At 39.9% G+C, this 21,055-nt stretch overlaps 2 protein-coding genes across 5 annotated transcripts in view; one reads left to right on the plus strand and one right to left on the minus strand.

Moving 5' to 3' along the window:
- Positions 1–16,600, plus strand: part of LOC148410261 (rho GTPase-activating protein 44-like) — a 42,346-nt gene extending 25,746 nt beyond the window's left edge. The window contains exons 17-23 of one of the 4 annotated variants that reach the window (XM_088436713.1): positions 1,133–1,150; positions 1,259–1,444; positions 3,390–3,887; positions 5,857–5,999; positions 6,074–6,484; positions 9,611–9,662; positions 11,937–12,083. In XM_088436713.1, the coding sequence (XP_088292839.1) occupies positions 1,133–1,150; positions 1,259–1,444; positions 3,390–3,887; positions 5,857–5,999; positions 6,074–6,484; positions 9,611–9,618 (1,264 nt within the window). In that variant the 3' untranslated portion in view covers positions 9,619–9,662; positions 11,937–12,083. Of the gene's footprint in view, positions 1–1,132; positions 1,151–1,258; positions 1,445–3,389; positions 3,888–5,856; positions 6,000–6,073; positions 6,485–9,610; positions 9,663–11,936 lie in introns of all 4 variants that reach the window. The other 3 variants (XM_088436711.1, XM_088436714.1, XM_088436712.1) reach the window with 3 other exon arrangements.
- Positions 16,601–18,703: 2,103 nt separating this feature from the next.
- rnf222 (ring finger protein 222) lies at positions 18,704–20,985 on the minus strand. The gene has a single exon (XM_088437431.1). It carries the CDS (start codon positions 20,912–20,914, stop codon positions 20,252–20,254), a length of 663 nt encoding a protein of 220 aa, XP_088293557.1. The 5' UTR covers positions 20,915–20,985; the 3' UTR covers positions 18,704–20,251.
- Positions 20,986–21,055: the final 70 nt, after the last annotated feature.

Genomic DNA, 21,055 nt, shown 5'->3' on the forward strand with positions numbered 1-21,055 from the left:
ATATATATATATATATATATATATATATATATATATATATATATATGTGTGTGTGTGTATGTGTGTGAATGTATACACTTAAATAAAATCAATGTTTGTCCACGGAGAATTTCAACTTAAAAGTGTCATCTTTTGGGGTCATAGCAGAGATCTGTTCACAAAAATAAATCATTAGTTAGACATGGTTGAACCATTCTACTATGAGGAAGAATGTGGCTTTTTAAATTAATGAAAATGAATAACCTACTGAACATAATATTTTTCTTATAACTTATATTTTCCTGAAACATTTAATTCAATAATAATTTCGAAGAGATATTTGCATGTTTGTCTGTTTTTTTTCAAATCTTGAGTACCCCTGGAGTTGCTTCAAGTACCCCCATTTGAGAACCACCAGTCTAGAACAGTGAGTGTTTAATTTAAAAAAAAATGTTTTCTTTTCAAATTGAGGGCCAATCAACTGAAACATTAAGCAACTTATTGTGAAATTGTGTTGTAGTGACTGTTTTGCAAAACTTAATGCTTTTTGTTTTCTACGCATGCGCTTTGTGATTAGTGAAGCAATTTTCTGGTGGACCAGTCAAAAATAAAACATCCAGCCGTTTATCCTCACAAGGGTCGCAGGGAAATAAAACATTTTTATTAAAAAATATTTTGCCGTTCTTTGCTGAACAAAGAATCGAAGCTCGTACATCATTAAAATTGCCCTCTGGGCAGTGATACAGTGCTAAAAAAAAACTGGGTAAACAGACACAATGACAGCTTTTTCCCCAGAGCTATAAATGCTCCGAATAACAGCTAAACAAGAGCTCCTGTAAAACTTTGATTTCTATTCTATTCTCTTTATTCTTTCCTTATATATCATCCTTTTTATTCATTGGTCATATTACTAACATGCACTAATTGGAGCAACACTCCCAATTCCATTGTATACCTGTGTACAATGAAAATCATTCTATTCTATTCTATTCTATTCTATTCTATTCTATTCTATTCTATTCTATTCTAGTTGTGAACCACTACTATAACACGTCATTTGTGTGTCCTGAGCATGTTGTTGGTGAGTGTGACAATGAAGCAAGTGTCTGACATCATATCCCCTTCTTTCCCTCTGTCCCCCTTACTAACGCAGCATTAGGAAAATCCAAAGGTACTGTATCATGGCCTTCCCCCTCCCTTACGTTTTTCCTACATGCCCAATTGGACCTGTGCCACTTTTCACTGCAGCTAACGCTTCCTTCCTTTCGTGTGTGTCCAGTATGGGCGTACGGGTCATGGATACTTCCTGGGTGTCTCGCAAGGGTTCGTCCACGCTAGCCCGCAAGACGTGCTCCACCCCGCCGGGCGTCTGCTCCACGCCCGCCGACTCTCTGGCCGCCGCGGAGCAGCCGGGAGAGTTTGCCGCCTCGCCGGCCGCGACGCCGCCCCCCGTTGAAAGGCTCGGGTAAGACGCCCACGCTTTTACCTCCACTGCTGCTGCTTCACACATCATCATCATCATCGGCGTTTTCACCAACCTTTCTCAAATTTTCAAAAGGATTGTAAAGTCACTGGATTTCTTGCATGCTAATGCAGAGGTGCTTTGACTAATGAGTTTTTTGAGATTCCTTTTGTCTTGAGTCGGGAGCAAAAACCTGAGGTAACCAACAGGCCTTCAAGCTGACTAACTTGTAGCTTGTGCTTTTAACCATAGCCAATTTACAGCAGAATGTTAGCTAAATGCTAGTACATAATGCAAAATGCCATTTACAGGCTAACGTCAAAGTTACGGTCGTCAGAATCGTTTAGAGAGTTCTCACTGAGGGTGTTCGATATACAGTACTTCATTCCCTTTCAATACGATAATAATATTAAAGCCTGGAGCAATGTGTGAAACTGTTCCAATATCAGCACTAATGATAAATATGTGGAATGCGCTTTCACAGAACCAGGCTTATATTACAGATATTTGTTTTGAGTTGTTGAAAAGACAATTTTGGGATTTCTACACAAACAACCTCCTTGAGGTCTCGTTTTAAGAGAGAATTAGGGAATGAAAATCCCCTTCTGAAATCCAGACACTGCTGGATTGAAGAGCAAGGGTGGAGTGGAATCAACTATGAGTGCTAATAACAAACATTTTGAATGTTGTCCAGTACAATCAAATAGCCCCATGAAGCAGTTTTGATATTTTATTGCTTCTCTAGATGGTACTTGGTTTGAACATGCACTCAATAAATTTGATTTCACTTTTATCTTTCAACCAAGAGTACAATCAAAAGGAGCCAAATAAATGTAACAAGTGCTTCATGGGGTTTCGTTCTCCCATCCCTACAAGCAAATATTGTTTCTTTGGCGAATATCATATCAATATCAGCTCGTACTTTTCACAAATCCACATATATATATATATATATATATATATATATATATATATATATATATATATATATATATATATATATATATATATATATATATATATATATATATATATATATATATATATATATACTGTATATATATATATATATATATCACATATATATCATATATCATATATATATATATATATATATATATATGTATATGTATACAGTATATATATATATATATATATATATATATATATATATATATATATATATATATATATATATATATATATATATATGAAATTGCAATGTTGGAGCATCCATTATAGTGAGAATTTACCATTTTGTTGCGTAACAATTTCAGCTTGTAAGTCAAGGCACAACTGCGTTTACATCAGTGTGGCTTTGCTCTCACAGTTTCTTCGCCCCTTGTTTTTCATTTTTATTGTTTTCATTAAAAAACGCTATCACATCATTCGTCACCCTCAGGATGGCTCCTGTGGCTTTTTGGTTAAAGTGTGTTTGTGTCCTTGTCACACTGCCAGACTTTGATCCGAGCAGGTCACGTCGGTTTCGGGTCACTATACGATGTGTCGCGGGCACCCAGCGAATTTTTCCAAGTGTCGCACTGTGGCCGCAGAGACACGCCCTCGCACTTTATGGCTTTGGCAGCTTCTTTCCTTTGCACTTTGCTTTGCGCTTGTGTGTTTGCATTAGGGCTGTACAGTTATTCAAATTCAAATCCTCATTGCAATGCTATTTGACTTATATATGGGAAGAGGACGGTGCAAAGGATAATACTGATATAATCCCATTTTCAAAATGGTTCAGCCCTAATTTGCATTACGATCACTGCGTCCCCGGGCTTGGAGCGACGCGGGCACCGCCCACCTCCAAGGCTTTTTTTTCTCGTCTTGATTTGGACCCCCCAGCCCGCTTTCCCCGATCATCCGCACAGCTTCTACCCTTCTCGCTCCAGTGCTTCAGTCATCAGCGCTATTTCTTTTGTGCTGTCTATTCTCTCAATATCTACAGCTCAAACATGTCGCCCAATCGACCGGACACCTCCCTTGCCCACCCGCCCCCAGGGGAGGACCGTCCGCCCCCTCCCTACCCCGTCGCCTCCCACCACCACTTCTACCCCAAGCCCCCCCCCTGCGCCCGGCCCGTGGCGCCGGGCCCGGAGTCGCAGCCCCCGGCCTCGCCCCCGCCCCCGCAGCGCTGGTCGGGCTTCGCCCCGCCCGCCCCGCTCCCGTCCTCCTCCTCTTCCTCCTCCTCGTCCTCGCTCGACATCAATTCCAACCCCAAGCCCAGCTGCCTGCACTTCCCCAAGCACAGCCCGCCCGGCGACGCGTCGCACGCCCCCCCGCCTGACGCAAACGCATCGCCGCTCTACATCAAAACCGCCCTGGTGCTCGCCCGCCACGAGCAGTCCCTCGGCAACCCCCCTAGCCTCCCTTCCTCCGCGCCCCCGCCCCCGCCGTGGGCAGCCTGCCCGTGCTCCAGAGAGAGAGGACTCCCCAGGCTGACTAGGTAAATATGACACACCCCCAACGGCGGATGCCTCCCTCTGTCCGTCCTCTCGCCTCGCCTCGCTGGCCTGCTCGCTTTCTTGCCCCTTCCAGTGACACGCCTCGCGCATGGTAACCTCTCGCTTGGGTTTCCTGGCAACCCAAGGACGTTACACGCAGCTAGACTGACAATAAATACATTTGGCTCTCACATAGCATATGGATGTATTTATTGTACACTCCATTCTACCAATCAGCAAAGCAAATTTTAACAGTGGTGATTATTTTACAGGCTATGTCATGTTTTCTATCAAAGGTGTCGAAATGTTTTTCTTTGAGGGCCTCATACAGAAAATTAGAAAAACGTAAGAGCTACACAATTTTTTTTTTTAACTAATTATATATACAGAAAAAAATGATCAAGCAAGTAGTCACTCTACACATGGTCTATATCCCGTAATGTAGTTATTTGAGAAAAAACAAACTGCTACGTCATGCTCACTGATAAATGTGATGAAATAAATAAGAAATATTAGTTTGCACCATCAAGCTAAACAGTAGTTTAGCATACAGAGTTTGCGATTATTTCTCAAAAAAGTGTTTTCAAAAGGTTTCTTTCCCCTCTCTGTTAATGTTTATTGTCAAACTAGACAAAAACAGAACATTTAGAAGTTTGGGATTCAAAACAACCACATAACTTAGCCTGTAGTTCGCTAGCTTAATGCTAACATTTCATGGGGAATACCCTCGGCAGACTTTAGCCTTTAGCTTAAGTATTTTTGAGGCGGTGGTACAACTCTTTAAACAATAGAAATTTGATCACGAAATAAATCACTCTCTTGAAGTTTACTGTCCAACTAAACAGGAAAAAATAGACAAGTTGGGAATTTAACACAACCAAATACCGCTAGCTTTAGTCCCTCGCTTCATGCTAACGCCATGCAAAATGCTATAGCATCTGTATGGCTATGTTACAACTCTTTGAACACAAATGGGTTAGCGACACATGTAAAACTATAAAAATAATCACATTTAAATATTCTTTGCCACAAGATGACTGCATTTGATGAATTTAATACAGCTCTCGGAAAATGTGGTGTACCTAATGTAATGTCCCGCACACTCCTGCAGCCAATATGCTTGCGTGGCAGTGTCCCAACTTCTACGATGTTCTGTGTGTCTTCCAAACAAACTGAACAGTAGGAATTGTTACATCATGTTTGTGTCAGCGGCGGTCAAAACGGGCTCGCGTGTTCACATTCCCTTTCACGGCTCGGCGAGTGCCGGCTTATTGGTCGGAGATGCACAGTTCAAGTGACAGCGCGGCAAGGGTGCACTGAATTAAATGTCACGTGCTGCCATGTGACTAGCGTACATTCAGCAATATGGCGGTGAGTCAGTTTCCAGAAGTTCCTGCTAATATGCTAGGCTGCAATTTACTGTACACTTTGCTTCTTCGGCCTGGCTTTTACTGTGTTTTAGAAGTTCTGAATGTACTTTGCCTGATGGTGACACAGGTTTCACTTTGTTGCTGGGTAAGAATTACAGGTGAGTTGGAGTGGGATTGCTTGTATATGAGTGCTAATATTGTAGGTTTTGTAGCGATCTAATTCGACATCTTTTTTTGAGCTGATATCAGATGCCTGAGCGAGGTGCCACACACACACACACACACACACACACACACACACACATATATATATATATATATATATATATATATATATATATATATATATATATATATATATATATATATATATATATATATATATATATATATATATATATATATATATATATATACACACACACACACACAAGATTCAAAAGTTTTATTGTCATATGCATAGTAATACCACACAATACGCATAAGCAAAAAATAATCTGTTTTCACATTTTCATCATGAGGCATTGTGTGTCAAATTCGAAGAACGCTTTCATATCCCCGGCTGCTCGGACTGATTTTGATGCGTTTCTGCTTTTGTCAGTTCGTTGAAGAGTAAAGAGCTCTCGCCTGTCATTGGTCACAAAGGCATCCAAGTGGCAAGCCCAGTGCCCCCTAACTGCAGTCCACAGAGCAGCAGTCAGTGCCCCCACGCTACAGAACACAGCCCACACACCCTGCGCAAAGGTCAGCTCGGTTTCTTTATGTTGTTTTAATTTTGTAGAGTTTATAAAGTAATAATAAGTGATTTGTGCTGCCAGGTTCCAAAAAGTTGGCCCCGGTGCCTCCCAAGGTCCCTTACTGTCAGTCGGGCGCCATGTCCGATCATTCCCCGGGTCAGCCGTCACCAGTCAGCCTGTCCCCCACCCCGCCCAGCACCCCCTCCCCTTACGGACTGGTGTGCAGTCCGGGTCAAATGCTGCCCACTCCCTCCCCGGGGCAGACCCCCTTGGGGACGCCCCACTCCCTCTCGTCTCCGCCCTCGCTGACCGGGACGCTCACCAAATCACGACCGGCCCCCAAGCCCAGGCAGAGACCCAGCCTGCCCCCGCCGCAGCCACCCACCATCCCCGTCGGGTTCGCCGGACAGGCCCCGGTCCAGGTCCCGGCACCCCAGACACTGGAGCAAGGCCTTGCCGATGGACTGTCCCCGGGGGAGAGCATGTCGACAGGTAAACAGCAGACACAGGTGGAGCTCCAGCGGCCTTCGCTCAGACTGGCCGTGGCTCTGTCCACGGGAGACGGAGGACAAGTGTAATAGGACACCATGCTTGAGTCCCTAAACGAATATCTCTTTGAAGAACAGTGGCCTTAGGCATGTAGGTGCACTTTATGGACAAAAGTATTGACGCACAATCGCTCCATTCATTTTGGCTTACTTTGAACCTTTTCTAGGAGGTTAGGTCAGCTCTTCTAAAATTGGTTTATGCAAAGGACACTTCATGAGATTTAAGATTATTTAAAATGACTTAAGAACGTGTACATGAGATTTGAAAAAGGGTTTCTGCAGGTATCAGCACTTTTCAATGAATCCTTTTTCATTTCATAATAGGAGCAGTATAGGTCTCTTTTCAAATTAAGAGCAAATTCATTTGAATAATTGTTTTTGTGACTCCTATTATTTTGTTGTTTTATAAGGATGCACATTGTCATTAGTCATGTAATTTATCAGTAGACGAGCCAGAAATAAAACATAAAATTAAGCAGCGTATTTCCTGGAATTGCTGAATCAAATGTGCCTGGAGATACCACTGCAAAAGAACAGTGGACCCCCATGTTACAACGTCCCTGATTTATGTTATTTTCATGTTGCGACATGGAATACTGAGTTTTTTCATCACCTCTTCATGACATTTTCCCGTTTTGCAACTGTCATGACTCTAGGGGCTTGGCTGTATTTGTGTTGTTTCGCCTCCATCTGCAGGCGTTTTTAGGTCATTTCACTTATTTTCAGTTTCCGTCCCTGCAACGCGTCACTACAATTCTGCTATTGGTCGGCGTCTCCTCACGGAGATGGTGGTCTGCTATTGGTCGGCCTCACTTGTTTCAAAATGGCGGAACGGTAAAGCTTTGTTCGATTGTGAATGGTTAGAAAACCGTATTTATAGTGCATTTCGCTGCTTAATTCGAAGTTGAAAGGGTTAGCCATGGGTCCCAAGATTGCTAGCGAGAAGTAAGAAGATGATTTATATGGAAATGATGCTGGAGATAATCCATATTAGGGAATATGGGCATAACAAGCAGCACTCAAAAGCAAATACATCTTTTCTATATTTTTTTATTTATGATGTTTTCTGATTGTATACATGTATATTATATATACGTAGCACTTACTATACTATTTTGGTACCAATTTTTAATATGTATGTACAATTTTGATGTTTTTACCTGGGTTTCTAAACGCATTAGCTATTCATCATCGGTTTGGATTGCCCGTCATACGACGAATTTGCCTTACGACCCCAACCGCGGAATGGATTAATGTTGTAACACAAGGGCCCACTGTACTTTCAAAGTTTAATTAATCAGGCAGGGATAACACAGCACTCTATTTTAACAGTTTTTTTGTTTTGTTTTTTCATCCAAAAATACTTTTTGGATAGGCTGCTTGGAGGGTATGTATGGTTGGGTTAAATGGACAGTTCATAATTTAATGTCTTTGTAAAGTACAATAACTATCACAAATAGATCAAATCAATACATCAAATCAGACTTGTGGTTATGATTTTTATTAACTTGACCTAAAACCTTGAACTCAAACAATGTATACTCATTTGTGATAAACCTGGCACACCCCAAAATCAAAACTTCCCATTTTCACTTATCCCAATACTTTTGTCCATCAAGCATATTTGTTCTGCAGTGTTATGATTGAAAAATCGTTGGCCTTTTGTATTCATAGCTTGTGTTATGTGTCGACGTTTGCCGAAACATCGACAGATGCACAAAGCTGCTCCAGCTTGTGCCGGGTTGCTAGCCGGATCATCTTGTGCACTCTCTGTACTATCTATGTGAGCTGGGCACGCACATTCACCCATACAAGTCTCCTGATATGTCCGCAGTGTGATGTTCTGATGATGGTGTTCTGTCGACATACAGTGAGGGAAATAATGACGTGATGCTGCTCTGAATCTGGACGTGTGTTCACATAGAAAGAAACTGACAGTCTTCAATTTTCATGTATGTGTTTTCACAGACAAGATCTTGGGAAATTACTGTTAAATTATGATAGCATTCAAATGGTGTGATGGGTGTGGAAGTTTGCCACAAATATCACTCCGCCGAGCAATAACTGCAGCTATCTTTTTGTCAAAGATCGACAGGCAAAACATGCTTTAGTTGAGGCGGCTAGCAAGAGCGCTAGTAGTGAACTGAAAACAAATAAAGAAAAATGAACACAGAAAAGATCCTCTTGAAGCTTGGTGGGTCAAAAACTGTTCATAAAAATCATTTTGAACAAGATGATTAATCGTTATTAATCAAACCTCAAAGTTGCAATTACGGTAATCCGACTTTGTAAAAAAAATGTTTTACAGCTCTAACACGGATGGATGGATGGATGGATAACATAAATAGATAGTATAGATAGCATTAATCAATAATATAGATACCACAAATCATTGCTTCTAGATAACAAAAATTCATAACATAGATAGAAAATTTAATTGATCATCATATTAGTGCTGTTAAATATTTATTTTTTTTTTTTTTTACAAATTAGAAGGAAAATTTATTATGGAAAATTTTGAGATTAATATGTTAAACAATGCAATTATTTGACAACATTAATATACATTAAATGCAGTAATAATAATGATAATAATAATAATAATAATAATAATAATAATAATAATAGTATATAATATATCGACATATATCTACTGTAATTAATTAAAAGAAAATGCAAGCACTAATATTCATATACTGTAGATGTCGTACATACATATATACATACTGTATATGTATACAGTATATATATATATATATATATATATATATATATATATATATATATATATATATATATATATATATATATATATATATATATATATATATATATATATATATATATATATATGTGTGTGTGTGTGTGTGTATGAGCAGTGTGCCACCATAAAACTTGGAGACTTGAATTTCTTTGTAAGTAAGCCAATCGACCAATTCAGCAGGCGCTCAGATGATTATTTCCCCCACTGTAAGCAGTATATCGGGCTCATCCTGTAACGTATAAATCAATTTTCCTCTATTTATGGTTCTCTTGTTCCCCCTACCCGCTACTACTTTGTACCCTGCAGCTGTGTGAAGCCAGGGCGTCAGTGTGGGCTAAGTGTGAGGGGGACATTTAGGGTAAGCCGGACCGCCCACGCCCCATATACTCCATCTTTCACTGCCTGGCCTGGCGCTGCGGCTGCCTCTGGGCTCTCCTGCGGCCTGCCTCCAAACCCCGCCCCCTTCCCACACACACAGACAATTCGGATAAAGCAAGCAATCGGTCGGACTTACCCTTGTCTAGTTGCATGACGCTGCGCCGGGCTCAAGGACTTCCCAGAGTGCACCGCAGCCCGCTTACATTGCAGTCGCTTTTAGTCGGGTTCATCCGAAAGCTTTTTTTTTTTTAACGGCGGAACCTCCGAGGTCCAACGCAAGTCAACATGAAACCTTTATTGATATTTTGATGCTTGTCGTCGTATGGAAGTGTAAAACAGATTGAGTAACAATCTTTGTCTGACGTTAAGTCAAACAAACCAATAAAATGGCCATATTGCGGCCTGTACCTTTAAATTAAGTTAAGTCGCGCTACTCGTACCCCAAGGTACTTCCAATAACAGCCCTTTTTAGGGCTACTTAATTTGGAATACATTACCTTGCTACATGACAGTTCAGGTGTTGCGGCTTCACTCTATCACAATTTTTTTACGGTTTTTTTTCTTCTTTTTCATTAAGACCACTCAAAAATGGGTATTTTATGAATTAAAAAAAAAATTCAACCTGTACTTCATGGATTTTTTCAGTCACAGCAAAAAAATTTAGAGTTTATGTATTTGTTTATTATAGCAAAAGAAACAAACTAGAAAAACTACGCGTAATTTCTTCTGCAATAAATGAGGGAACATTGTATTAAATTAAAAATAAACTAAAAACAATTGGTTCTTTGATGCTAGCTAAACTGAGGGCTTATCCAGTTTTGCCAACTTAGTCCATATAACAATACATTTCTGCACCATACAGTGCACCGTATTGTTCAGCAGTTCTCTGAATGGTTTATAGCTCCTCGTGTACATACAATACGTATAACGTATTGTTGATTTATAACTTCTATCGTACATATTATGTAATGTTCTCTGATTGGTCTATTGCTCCCACCGTACGTAATATGTAGTGTTCTCTGAATGATTTATTTTCCCAGTATACATACTGTATATGTTACGTAATTTTCTCTGATTGTTGTATCTCTGCTGGCATACGTGCCTGTTCCGTCCTTTAGGATGAATTATGTCATCAGGAAATGGTTCGTCACTCAAGCGGAGGGTTTACCTGTGTGCCACCTTAAGATTTTTAAAGATTTTGGGAGGGAGTAAACACACAAGGCGTACTGTCCAAATTAAAGGCTTTTATTGGTGCCTTTTGAAACCAAAAATACAATATATTCCGACCACGGGGTGCGTTGGACTTTGGAGATTCGACTGTCTACACATTGTTACTCTAACGCTAGCAGACGTTGCCCTCTAAAAAGCCGCCGGTGTAAAATGTAGTGGTAGGGGGTGGGTTGGGGGCGGAAAGGTGTGGCTGAGGGCACCCAACTTTTGCAAATTCATCACTGCTCCCTTTATTTTTGGTAGCAGCTCTTTCACGCTTAATCACTGGTCCATCAGTCTCAAATCCTGTAGAAACTCAGCAGGTTTTTTTTGTTTGTTTTCTGGAATAGTTTCCAACCGGTGTTCTCAAACTTTGAGGGTCCTGGGAGCCCTACATGGTGAACATTTGCAATGTTAAGCTGCGATTGGTCCTCATGCATTATTTTTTTACATTTCGAAGAACAACGTTTAACTCATTCACTGCCACTGGTGGTTATAGACAGCCAAGATCCATTTTTATTGGTTTGGCAGTGAATGAGTTAATAAATGGATTGAGCCACAACAATGCATTTGGAGAACCGAAAAAGGCCTTTTCATTATAACAAAATAATAAGGGGTCAGTATCTTCCTCCGCCTCCAAATAATTCATCTATTTTGCAGACCCACAAGTTACGTCTCAGGGTCCCTTCAGGGTTCGGGAACCCCAGTTTGAGAACCACCGCTTTAGACTGAGAAGCACATCAGAGTCCATGCAAGCCCAGCTAACGTCCCACACATACTAAAAACACACACATGCACACATCTTGTTGCCTTTGTGTTGGCCTTTTTTTGTGGTCCAAAGTAAGGTGTCGGTGTCTGACCATTTATGTTATGGCATTCAAAATGTATTGAATGTTGACGTTGTTTTGCGAGATTTGAGGTCGTAAGTCCCTCCCCGAAATAATATTTCTGCTTTCTTCCATTTTTTTTTGTACACTTCATCGCCATCCACATTGTCCCACATGTCCTCCCTCCTTTCGTTCACCGCCGCCATGCACGCATTTAGATATCTTCAATTACGAAATCCCCTCCATCAATGTCAATCTGGACAGCCTGATCGACGAGTTCAGCGGCGCCCCCTGCAGGAGGTCCCTGCCCGCCACCGTCTCGCCGGCGTCGGGTGAGGCCGCGCCTGAGGAAGAGCGGCTGGCGACCACTCTATGACGTCGCCAATCGCCGCCGAAGGCCTGAGGGAAGAACACACCGCTTGGCCTCATCCATTAAAAAAAAAAGATGAAGATGCCTTTAGGAGGAAAGACTGGTTTATAGCTCATTTCTTTTTTATTTATTAGTGTTGCAGTGGTTTGTTGGTTCAAATTTTTGGTTTGCCTTAAATGCATTTAGTTGATTTACAATATAGCTTTCATTGTGCGTGACATGGATGTGATTTATTTGCGATACATTTGCTTTGCAGGTTATCGTCAATGCCGACTAGGTGGATTTCATCAAATAATGGCCCTCAAATAGTGACTAAATTGTCCTTAAATGTGGCTTTGGATGCTTTCTTTGTGTGTTTGGGGAAAAAGCAAAAGTATCTGTTTGGGAAAGGTGTTTATTTTTCTTATGCCAGGATATCTAATTTTCTATTTGAGATTCTAAGACTTGAGGTGTTCAAATGTTTGCCAGCTTTCTCGCCCCTCCTTTGCATGGATGCAAGCTTCACAGCTTCTCTCTGCAGATGGTGTGTTTATTTGGATGCGAAAACAGAGGCATCTATTTGAGGAAGGCATTTATTTTTTCTAGGATGGATAAATGACAGTCCTCCATTTTAGATTGTACCGAATACCTCCGTTTCCAAAGAATTTCAGCTTAACATTTCTTTTTTGCCATCTCTGTGTTTTTCGGAAGAATCTATTTGAGAAGGGGTATAATTTACTTAACTGGGTTATACAATTTGCAGACAATTCTTCTGTCATGTAATTTTTAACCTTTACGGATGTAAGGTCCCCTTTGCAGTCAGCGTGTGTTTTCTGGAGGAAAAAATGAAACATTTATTTGAGGAAGGCATTTATTTTTTCTCGATAGTGGACGGCGCAATCTGCAGCCACATTTCTAAATTTGATGATACTGAGTCCTTCTTTAGCCATGTTGTTTTTTTCTCTGTCGGTTATGTAAAAGTCAGCTGTGCAGATGCCAGCTACTTTTTTTGCAGTCAATGTGTGTGTTTTTCGGCGACAAAATATTTGTGGAAGGTGTTTAATTTTCTCAACTGTAAGATACAATTTGCAGCCAATTTGAGATGAGATTTTTTTTTTTTTTTTTTAATCGCATGTATTTGTCAGCTTTACAGATGCCAACTCATCATTGCAGTCGGCATGTGTTTTCCAAGGAGGGATGTATTTGAGAAAGGTGTTTAAATTTCTTAACTGGATAATACACTGTAGGCAATTTGATAGGAGATTGATTTTTCTTTATCTTTAATGTAATCATCAGCTTTACTGATGCCACCTCCTTATTTCAGTCGCCGTGTGTTTTCTGATTGTAAAATTGGGGGCATCTATTTGAGGAAGGTGTGTATTTTTTCTAGAGTGGATGACACACTAAACAGCCAACTCTATTAGATGACTGTGTCTTTTGCAGGAATTTGAGTTAATGGTGCCTCTTACCTTTTTTGCAGTCAATGTGTGTTTTCTGTGAAGGGATTTACTTGAGGAAGGTGTTTAGTTTTCTTAGCTGGATGATAGATACACTTTGCAGTCAATTTGATATGAGATGGATCTTTATCTATTTCTGTAATCGTCAACTTTACAGATGCCAGCTTCTTTTTTGCAGTCAGTGTGTTTTCTGAGGAAGTGTCCGTTTGAGGAAGGCGCTTAATTTTTCTAACTGAATTATACACTTTGCAACCCACCTAAGATGAGATGGATTTTTTTTTTTAAATCTCATGTATTTGAAAGCTTTACCGATGCAATTTCCTCTTTGGAGATGATGCGGTTTCTTATGCAGAAAATGATGCACCTATTTGAGGAAGGTGGGGATTTTTTGGCCACTATTTGACGAAGTCTCCTAGTTTTGACACTATTAAAAATGTGGACTCACGTTATATTACCAGCACAGAATGACAAGAATGTTTCTGCAAAATTCCGCGAGCCAATTCTCTTTAAGGTGATATTAACAAAGCGCTCTATCTGAAAAGGTGGCGATTTATTTGGGGAAAATAACCAACAAGGATGACTCGACACCGCCTTTTATGTTCAAGTAACCTCGCTCAAGTGCTTCAGGTTCAGTCACCCCCACACCACCGCCGCATGTAAATACAACAAGAAAAAAAGAGTGTACATAAATAGATGTATATAAACCTGAGAGAAAAAGTATAAGCCGTATCTCGTTATATGTATATACATGCTGATATTTATCACGTGTAAACAAAGTGAAGTTATTTTTGTCCCACTTTGAGCAAAAATTACACTTATTTATGTATGTATGTATTTATTTATTTATTTACTGGTGAATTTATTTATGCTACAATCAGTTTTGCTTTGAGAATATGCTAACGTCTCGTCTTTAAAAGTGCGAAGTTACAACTGTAAAACTGAAAACGTGCACACCTATTAACTTTTCAATATTGATTCACTGCTACACAAACAGGACTAAAGGAAGCAAGTGGTTGTCTTTTTGTTTTGTTTAGTTATTTTTTTTTTTTTTGGGGGGGGGGGTGCTAAAAATGTCTTAAGTGCAATTACGATTCCTACACATCCGCTTCTGTCCAAAAGTAGAGGAAGCCATTCATAACGCTTTTAGTTAGTTTTATTTTCTTTAAATGAATTGCCATTTGTTTTTTGTTTTTTTTGGAGGGGGGTGTGGGCTTAAGTCTGAAAGCAACTGATTTTTGGAAACCAAGCTTGAGATAAAATGTGTGCAAGCTATGGGTCTTCAGCACAATCTTCCCAAAAACTTGGGTTGAACCCCCAAGAAAGGTTGAGGAAAAAATATCGAAATCAGAAACGGTCATCCTAGACAGAAGGGCGACATAAAATTGCCTGCTGTTTCTATTTATTTATTTATTTATTTATTTTAACCTCTTCCATCTAATATTGGCTTCAAAGGTTCAATGGTCATAGCAAGGATTTGTGAACAGTTTAAAGGAAATTGAATTAACCCTTGACAACAAGTTTCACCAATCAAAACAAAATTTGGTGGATTGGTCTATCATGGCCTGACTGAAAAAAAAAGTCGTTTTAGTTTGAAGCAGCCATTTTGCCCAATGTTCCAATCTATTTGCTCTTAATTTGAAAAGAAAACCATTCTCTTCCTGTCCTTAGATTTGCTGATACATTCAAAAAAGAAATGCTGTTAAATCCTGTCCCTGCTGTCCCTGCTACATAACAAAAAACAAACTTTCTTATTTCTTTTTTTTTAATCTACAGTATTTATTTTGTGCTGAGAATGGTGTACATTTTACCATCATTTAAAAAAAGTGCAACATGGACCCATTCAGCAATGCTGCTTGCATTTATTCAGTATGTTATTGGCTTTATTTGTAATTCCTTAAGGTGGGAGCAGGAAATGATGTATTATATGCATCTGTGTATGTGTGTGCCCCTGCGCAACTGTATGTGTGCGCCCTTGGTTTTTACCACAAGGTGGAGACCAAATTTGGGGTTTCACTGTCTTTGTGGGGACCTCGTCGACTTGGGACCATTTTGGTGGACCCCACAAGTTCAGACCTTTTTTTGAGGGTCAAGACTTACTTTTAGTGTATATGTTTGAATTGATTTTGATCGAGGTTAGAATCGGAGTTACGGTTAGGCAATTTGTTGCAATGGTTAAGGTTAGGGACTAGGAAATGCATAATGTCAAAGACGTGTCTCCACTACGATAGACAAAACCCATGTCTCTGTGTGTGCGTGTTTGTCTTTATGGAGAAAATTCTGATCATGTTGTTTATTCTCTAGGTAGTTGTGGTGATTATCTGCCCACATTACAAGTGCCCTCACACTTTATTTTTGACAACGATGGGCATATAAAAGACTTTATTTTACATGCTTGGATCAACCAGGAGGCTGACTGAATGTGACACTTTTTTTTTTAATGGACCACGCAACCTACTGGCTTGTATGAACATTAACCGAACAGTATTACTGTAACGCTTTGCTGCATTATCTGCCTCCACGCATGCTTTCATATTCACATAACAGGCTGCACAATCTCCTAATTTTTAAGAGCCTTTTTTTCGCTCAAACTTCACTTTTTCCACCCGATGACTTTCATCGGACATTTTAATGCCGTTTTTGAAGTCATCTTCCCGCTGCCAGGCTTGATCATGATTTGATTTGAGGGCGGGGTTTAAATAAAAAAAAACAAAAAACAAAAGGGGAGTTTGGACAAGCATGCATCGAAATAGTCTTTTTGATAGTTTTGTGTCCATCACTGTCTTTTTAGGGGCGGTAACCGGGGTCTGGGGTCAGTGGGGGATTCTGTTAAAAAAATGTGGATCATGATTACATTTTTGAAAGAAAAAAAAACGGAGGGGAGCAGATGATGTTGCCTGTGGATTGTGCTGCGTCCCCCCAATAGACAAACAAGGAGCAACCCCGTCCCCATCCCGCTCCCGTGCTTAGCATATCAAGTGGAACACAGTGTGTACTGTGAAGCCTACCTGCAATCCTTATCAGAATGTCAGAAATAAATAGATCTATATATATTAAACTCTACATTTTTGATAACACATCTCTTGTGTTTTTGTTGTTGTTGTTGTTTAAAATTGTAGTTGTTTAACTGGGTTGTGCATCTGGAGCAATTTAAAAACTGTGGGAAGCTTAATTTATTAGCGTATTGAACTTAAGGTGAAATGTACACGTTATTTTTGTTTTTGTGATTTACGTGATAATATCGCAGTTAAAGAAATTAGAATGTGATATTTAAAGTTAAAATAAAATAATCAGACATGACGGTCAGAGAATGTAGAAGTTAGCATTATCTAGTGGTGAATTAAAATATTCATTTTTAAAACCATGGGCATTTCTGGGCAACCACAAAATGAATGCCAGCTCCCCCAAAATATAAGAGATTTTTTGGTTTTTGTTTTGTGACATACTGACAAGCTAAATGGTTACATACATGACCCAAATGTGTCTCTTAGCTAAAAATGGGAATGATATGGTTTCAAAATGTACAAAACTGAAATTTTATTTGTCTAATTCTCTAAACATATATCAACCACAACTGATTATGAAAAAATAAAGTGATTTTGTGTAATTAGTTTAAAAGAGAATTTAGCAACACGATATACATTCGTGTTTTTCATAAAACTAGTTATATAAACTCAATAATCTTCTATGTAACACTCATAAAGGGCAATTCAAAATTGCAAACCTACTGTCATTTTAGGTCATTTTATGTTCTAAAAGGACCGTGTGTACAATTAACTGCCATCGAGTGATAAACTAAGAGACTGCAAAGGTTTTTAAGAACGTGCAGTACAGTGTCAAAGAGAGACCACATTTCACAAGCCTGTACTGGTTTACGTTGGCAAAAATGTTTCTTTTGCACACAAAAATGGTGATCTGTAGCTGAAACATAGAACTAAATGTTGCAGGAAAACGTCGTATTTCATGAAACGCATAACATTATATCTGCATATTCCTGTGTGCAAAATCTGCAGCATTAAATAGCTGTTAGCATTTTTTTCCCCTCACAAAATGAAAATCCCTCCAAACAAAACGCCCTTTGAATGCGGATATGTAAATATACATACAGGTATGTATGGGTAGGGCAGATGTCACTGAACATTTTGAGGGGTTTGAAGCAAAAATAGATTTATATTTGATGATGTTATGAGCCGTTCAAAGTTGCCTTAAGTTGGGTGATAGCAAGGCCAAGTTAGTGAAAAATCCACTTACACCCAGGGCTCAAGCATGAGTAGGCCATACCTGCTCAATGTATTAAAGTGAGTTGTAATCCGTTTTATTTACTTAGGCGTAATCAGGAAAACTAGTTTGTTCACTCGTATAGTAACTCAGCTGCTTTCTTGAGGTAACTGTGCCAGCAGAGCTTGCTTATTTGCTGGCTAATGAAGGAAGTGGTTGAAACCTGTAAGACTGGCCAGGTGAGATGACACAAGTGGAAACCAAAGTTTAACGATGAATCTGGGAGTTACGCAATCACGCTAGAGTCAAAGGGGTGGGGACATGCAACATTCATGAGATGTCTCAGGTATTTGAGCCATCTAAACCGCTCCTCTGAGTTTCAGACAGAGGGGGCCAGGTCAAGTCATCTGACCATGTAATCCAAAACTGAAGTTGTGTATTCCCTTACAGTGCGTCTCGTCTCCATGCGATACCGCCGAGGCGCATCAATAATGTGTCGTGGTTAAAATCTCTCTGTGATACTCAGTTGGCAACGCTTTAAACGACACTTTCAAGGCATAGCGTTCCACAATGTACATGGGTCAAGCTTTCGCTTAAAGCGAAATTTCACATCTCAAGGCATGCTTTGTTTGATTACCATAAAAGTGACCAGCAATAAACCTAGCAATGTTAATGAGCCTCCATGGAGATACTCACCTTTGCAGGGACCCAAGTTGGGACCCAAGAAATTTAAATAAAAAAATAATCCATATTATACACCCTTAATCTGACATAATAAAACATTGGTATCAAACATAAGGGCTATGGGCTGTTTCTGGACATCAGATGAGTTTAATCTGGCCCATGAGATGATTTTGTAATGTAAAGTACAAAAATGAGCTGATTTTTTTTTTTCAACAAATGAAAAACTTTACATTTTTTAGGATAAATAATAATGTTAATGGTTTCTGATTATTATTTTTTTTGCTTGTTTGCTTTTTCGGACAGTATTAAAAAAATAATACATCTGAAGTTGCAGTTTTAAAGTTGTATAAATATATACTATTTTTTATTTGGTCTTACACTTGGGAATAGATTTTCCTTTATGCAGTCTGGAAGTTAAAAATGGTCCTAAGATGACCTTATAAGTCAAAGTAAAGTTACATTTCCCCCCTTGTCAGTAACACAGTTTGAGTTGCTAAAAGAAAGAAACTTATGGAAGAATTAAATTGCCAATGGAGTAAGTATTCTTGACTGTCAAACTCATTCAAACATATTTACAAATACTGCACATACTAGATGCTAAAAACATAGCATTTTTCCCCATGTATGTGCAAAACGGTATGATTTTTAGCATTTGTCCTCCATTATATCAATATGTTTGAGATTTAAGTAAATATTGTTCATTTGTAATTATATGGTTTAATTTTTTTCCCATAATGCCACAGGGGATGCGGAACTCAATTAAACAAAGTGGTTTCTAGCATTTAACTTAAATTTTATGAATATGTTCTAACTTGTTTGTAAGTTCATTCGAACATATTTGTGAACACATTTAAATGCATTTTCAAATCTGTTTGAACATATTCGAGAGTCCCCTAGTTTGTTAGTCAAAAATGTTTGCTGAATTGGCAGTTACAAAATATTTTGTGGGCACATACAGTATATTTTTTCAACACTCCATGTGACAGTTAAAAACTATACATATCTTAATAAATAAAGATGGTGAATAAAAAACATGACATTTTATTTTATAAAGCTCAGTTGTGCAACATTGATAGAAGCGATTCTTCTTACTTTTAGAACTCGTGAAAAAAATTTATACGTCTTTTCAGAGACTGAGATTCATTTTGAAGATTTTTCCCCCTATTTGTTCAGGCATTAATGTGCTTTTTTTTTCCCTTTTAACGCTTACCTATATTCTGTTTTTGCCGTGGACATTTTCGAAGGACTACATGGTAAATTTTGTAGAGTGTATCTGACACAAACAAACAAAAAAATCGATATGGGTATGGGTCAAATAGAATGGGACCTCTTAGTGAAATTTTCGACTTTTTGGGTGCCTTTTTTCTCCGTTCTATACAGAGTAATTGGCATAAACCTGAGACTGAAATCTCATTTTTACTTTTTCTTCATTTTTTTTATGCTATAGCACCCAGTGCAGCATTTTTCAGTTTAATTTTGTATTTCACGCTTCAAAACAGTACATTTCATAGAAAATAGCGTGAACAATGACTCTATGGCTTCTTGGTTTTTCATCTTTTTCTTGCTCCCCTGTAAAATTTGCGTTTTCACTAAGTGGTTCACTCCTATTGGCCCTTACCCACGTTTGGACCCAGTCCAAACTGAATAGAAGAAATTTCCTTTTGGAAGAGAGTAAAATGTTCAGAGTAGATCCTATCGTGTGAATTTTACTTTGTTTATAACAGGACCAAATAGTCCTTGAACTTGCACAACTTCTCCTGAAGTTACAAAGAGCTACAACGATTTTTGCCAACTGCTCTTATTCAGCGTAGTACAGTATTGTCGTTATTTAAGCCAAGAGGATCCACGGCAGCACGGCAGCTACCAGCGCCATGAAGGTGAAAATGGACAGTAGCAGTAGGAGGCAGCGAGCCGTGCTGCACAGACGTCGCCGGCGCCTCCTCTGTGGCCGCACCACAGTCAGCACCACGCTGAATGCGTCGTCGTCAGTCATGGGTCTCCCCCGGGCGCTGATGACGAAGATCTCCGAGTTGCCGCAGGGACTCGACCGGACGAACCTCGGCCGCCGGAAGCTCTCTGAGTCCCTGCAGAAGAAGCGCCGCATCCGCCCGGAGAGAGACACAGGCGAGGGGGCGTCCTCCATTCGGGTGAGGGGCGTCCCCACGGGCACCTCCAAAGTCTGTTGCTGCCCCCATCCTTCTCTTTCCGAATCCTCCTCCTCCTCCTCTTCCCCGAGCCCCCCCTTGATCTCCGCCAAGGCGAGCGACTCGTCCTGCCGCTTCCTGATGAAAGTGAGGTGTCTGCACACAGGACAGGCCAGGGTGTCCCGGATTTGTCCCTCGGCGTGGATACTGAGAAGCATCTTGACCAGACAATCGTGGCAAAAGACATGTCCGCAGCTCAGTGTTCTCTCTGTCGAGCGCAGGCTCTCGTAGCACACCGGGCACTCGCTCGCGTCCTCCTCGGATTCGTCATCCTTGTACAGTGCCATGGAAGGAAACGATAACACCTGGGATCCAGGCAGGTGCAAACAAGTGGCTTCTCCTCCTCGGTCTTCCTCGTCTCGCTCCTCACTCATGGGCGGGGACCACGCGGATTCTTGCTAAACAGGGCATGCTACCTCTGGCCCCAT

Source organism: Hippichthys cyanospilos, chromosome 16 (assembly GCF_059441005.1).
Source record: "Hippichthys cyanospilos isolate Australia breed blue-spotted pipefish chromosome 16, RoL_Hcya_1.0, whole genome shotgun sequence".
NCBI classification, from domain to species: domain Eukaryota; kingdom Metazoa; phylum Chordata; class Actinopteri; order Syngnathiformes; family Syngnathidae; genus Hippichthys; species Hippichthys cyanospilos.

Coding starts and splice junctions, on each gene's coding strand:
- rnf222 (XM_088437431.1), bottom strand. CDS start 20,914: ATGGCACTGTACAAGGATGACGAATCCGAGGAGGACGCGAGCGAGTGC.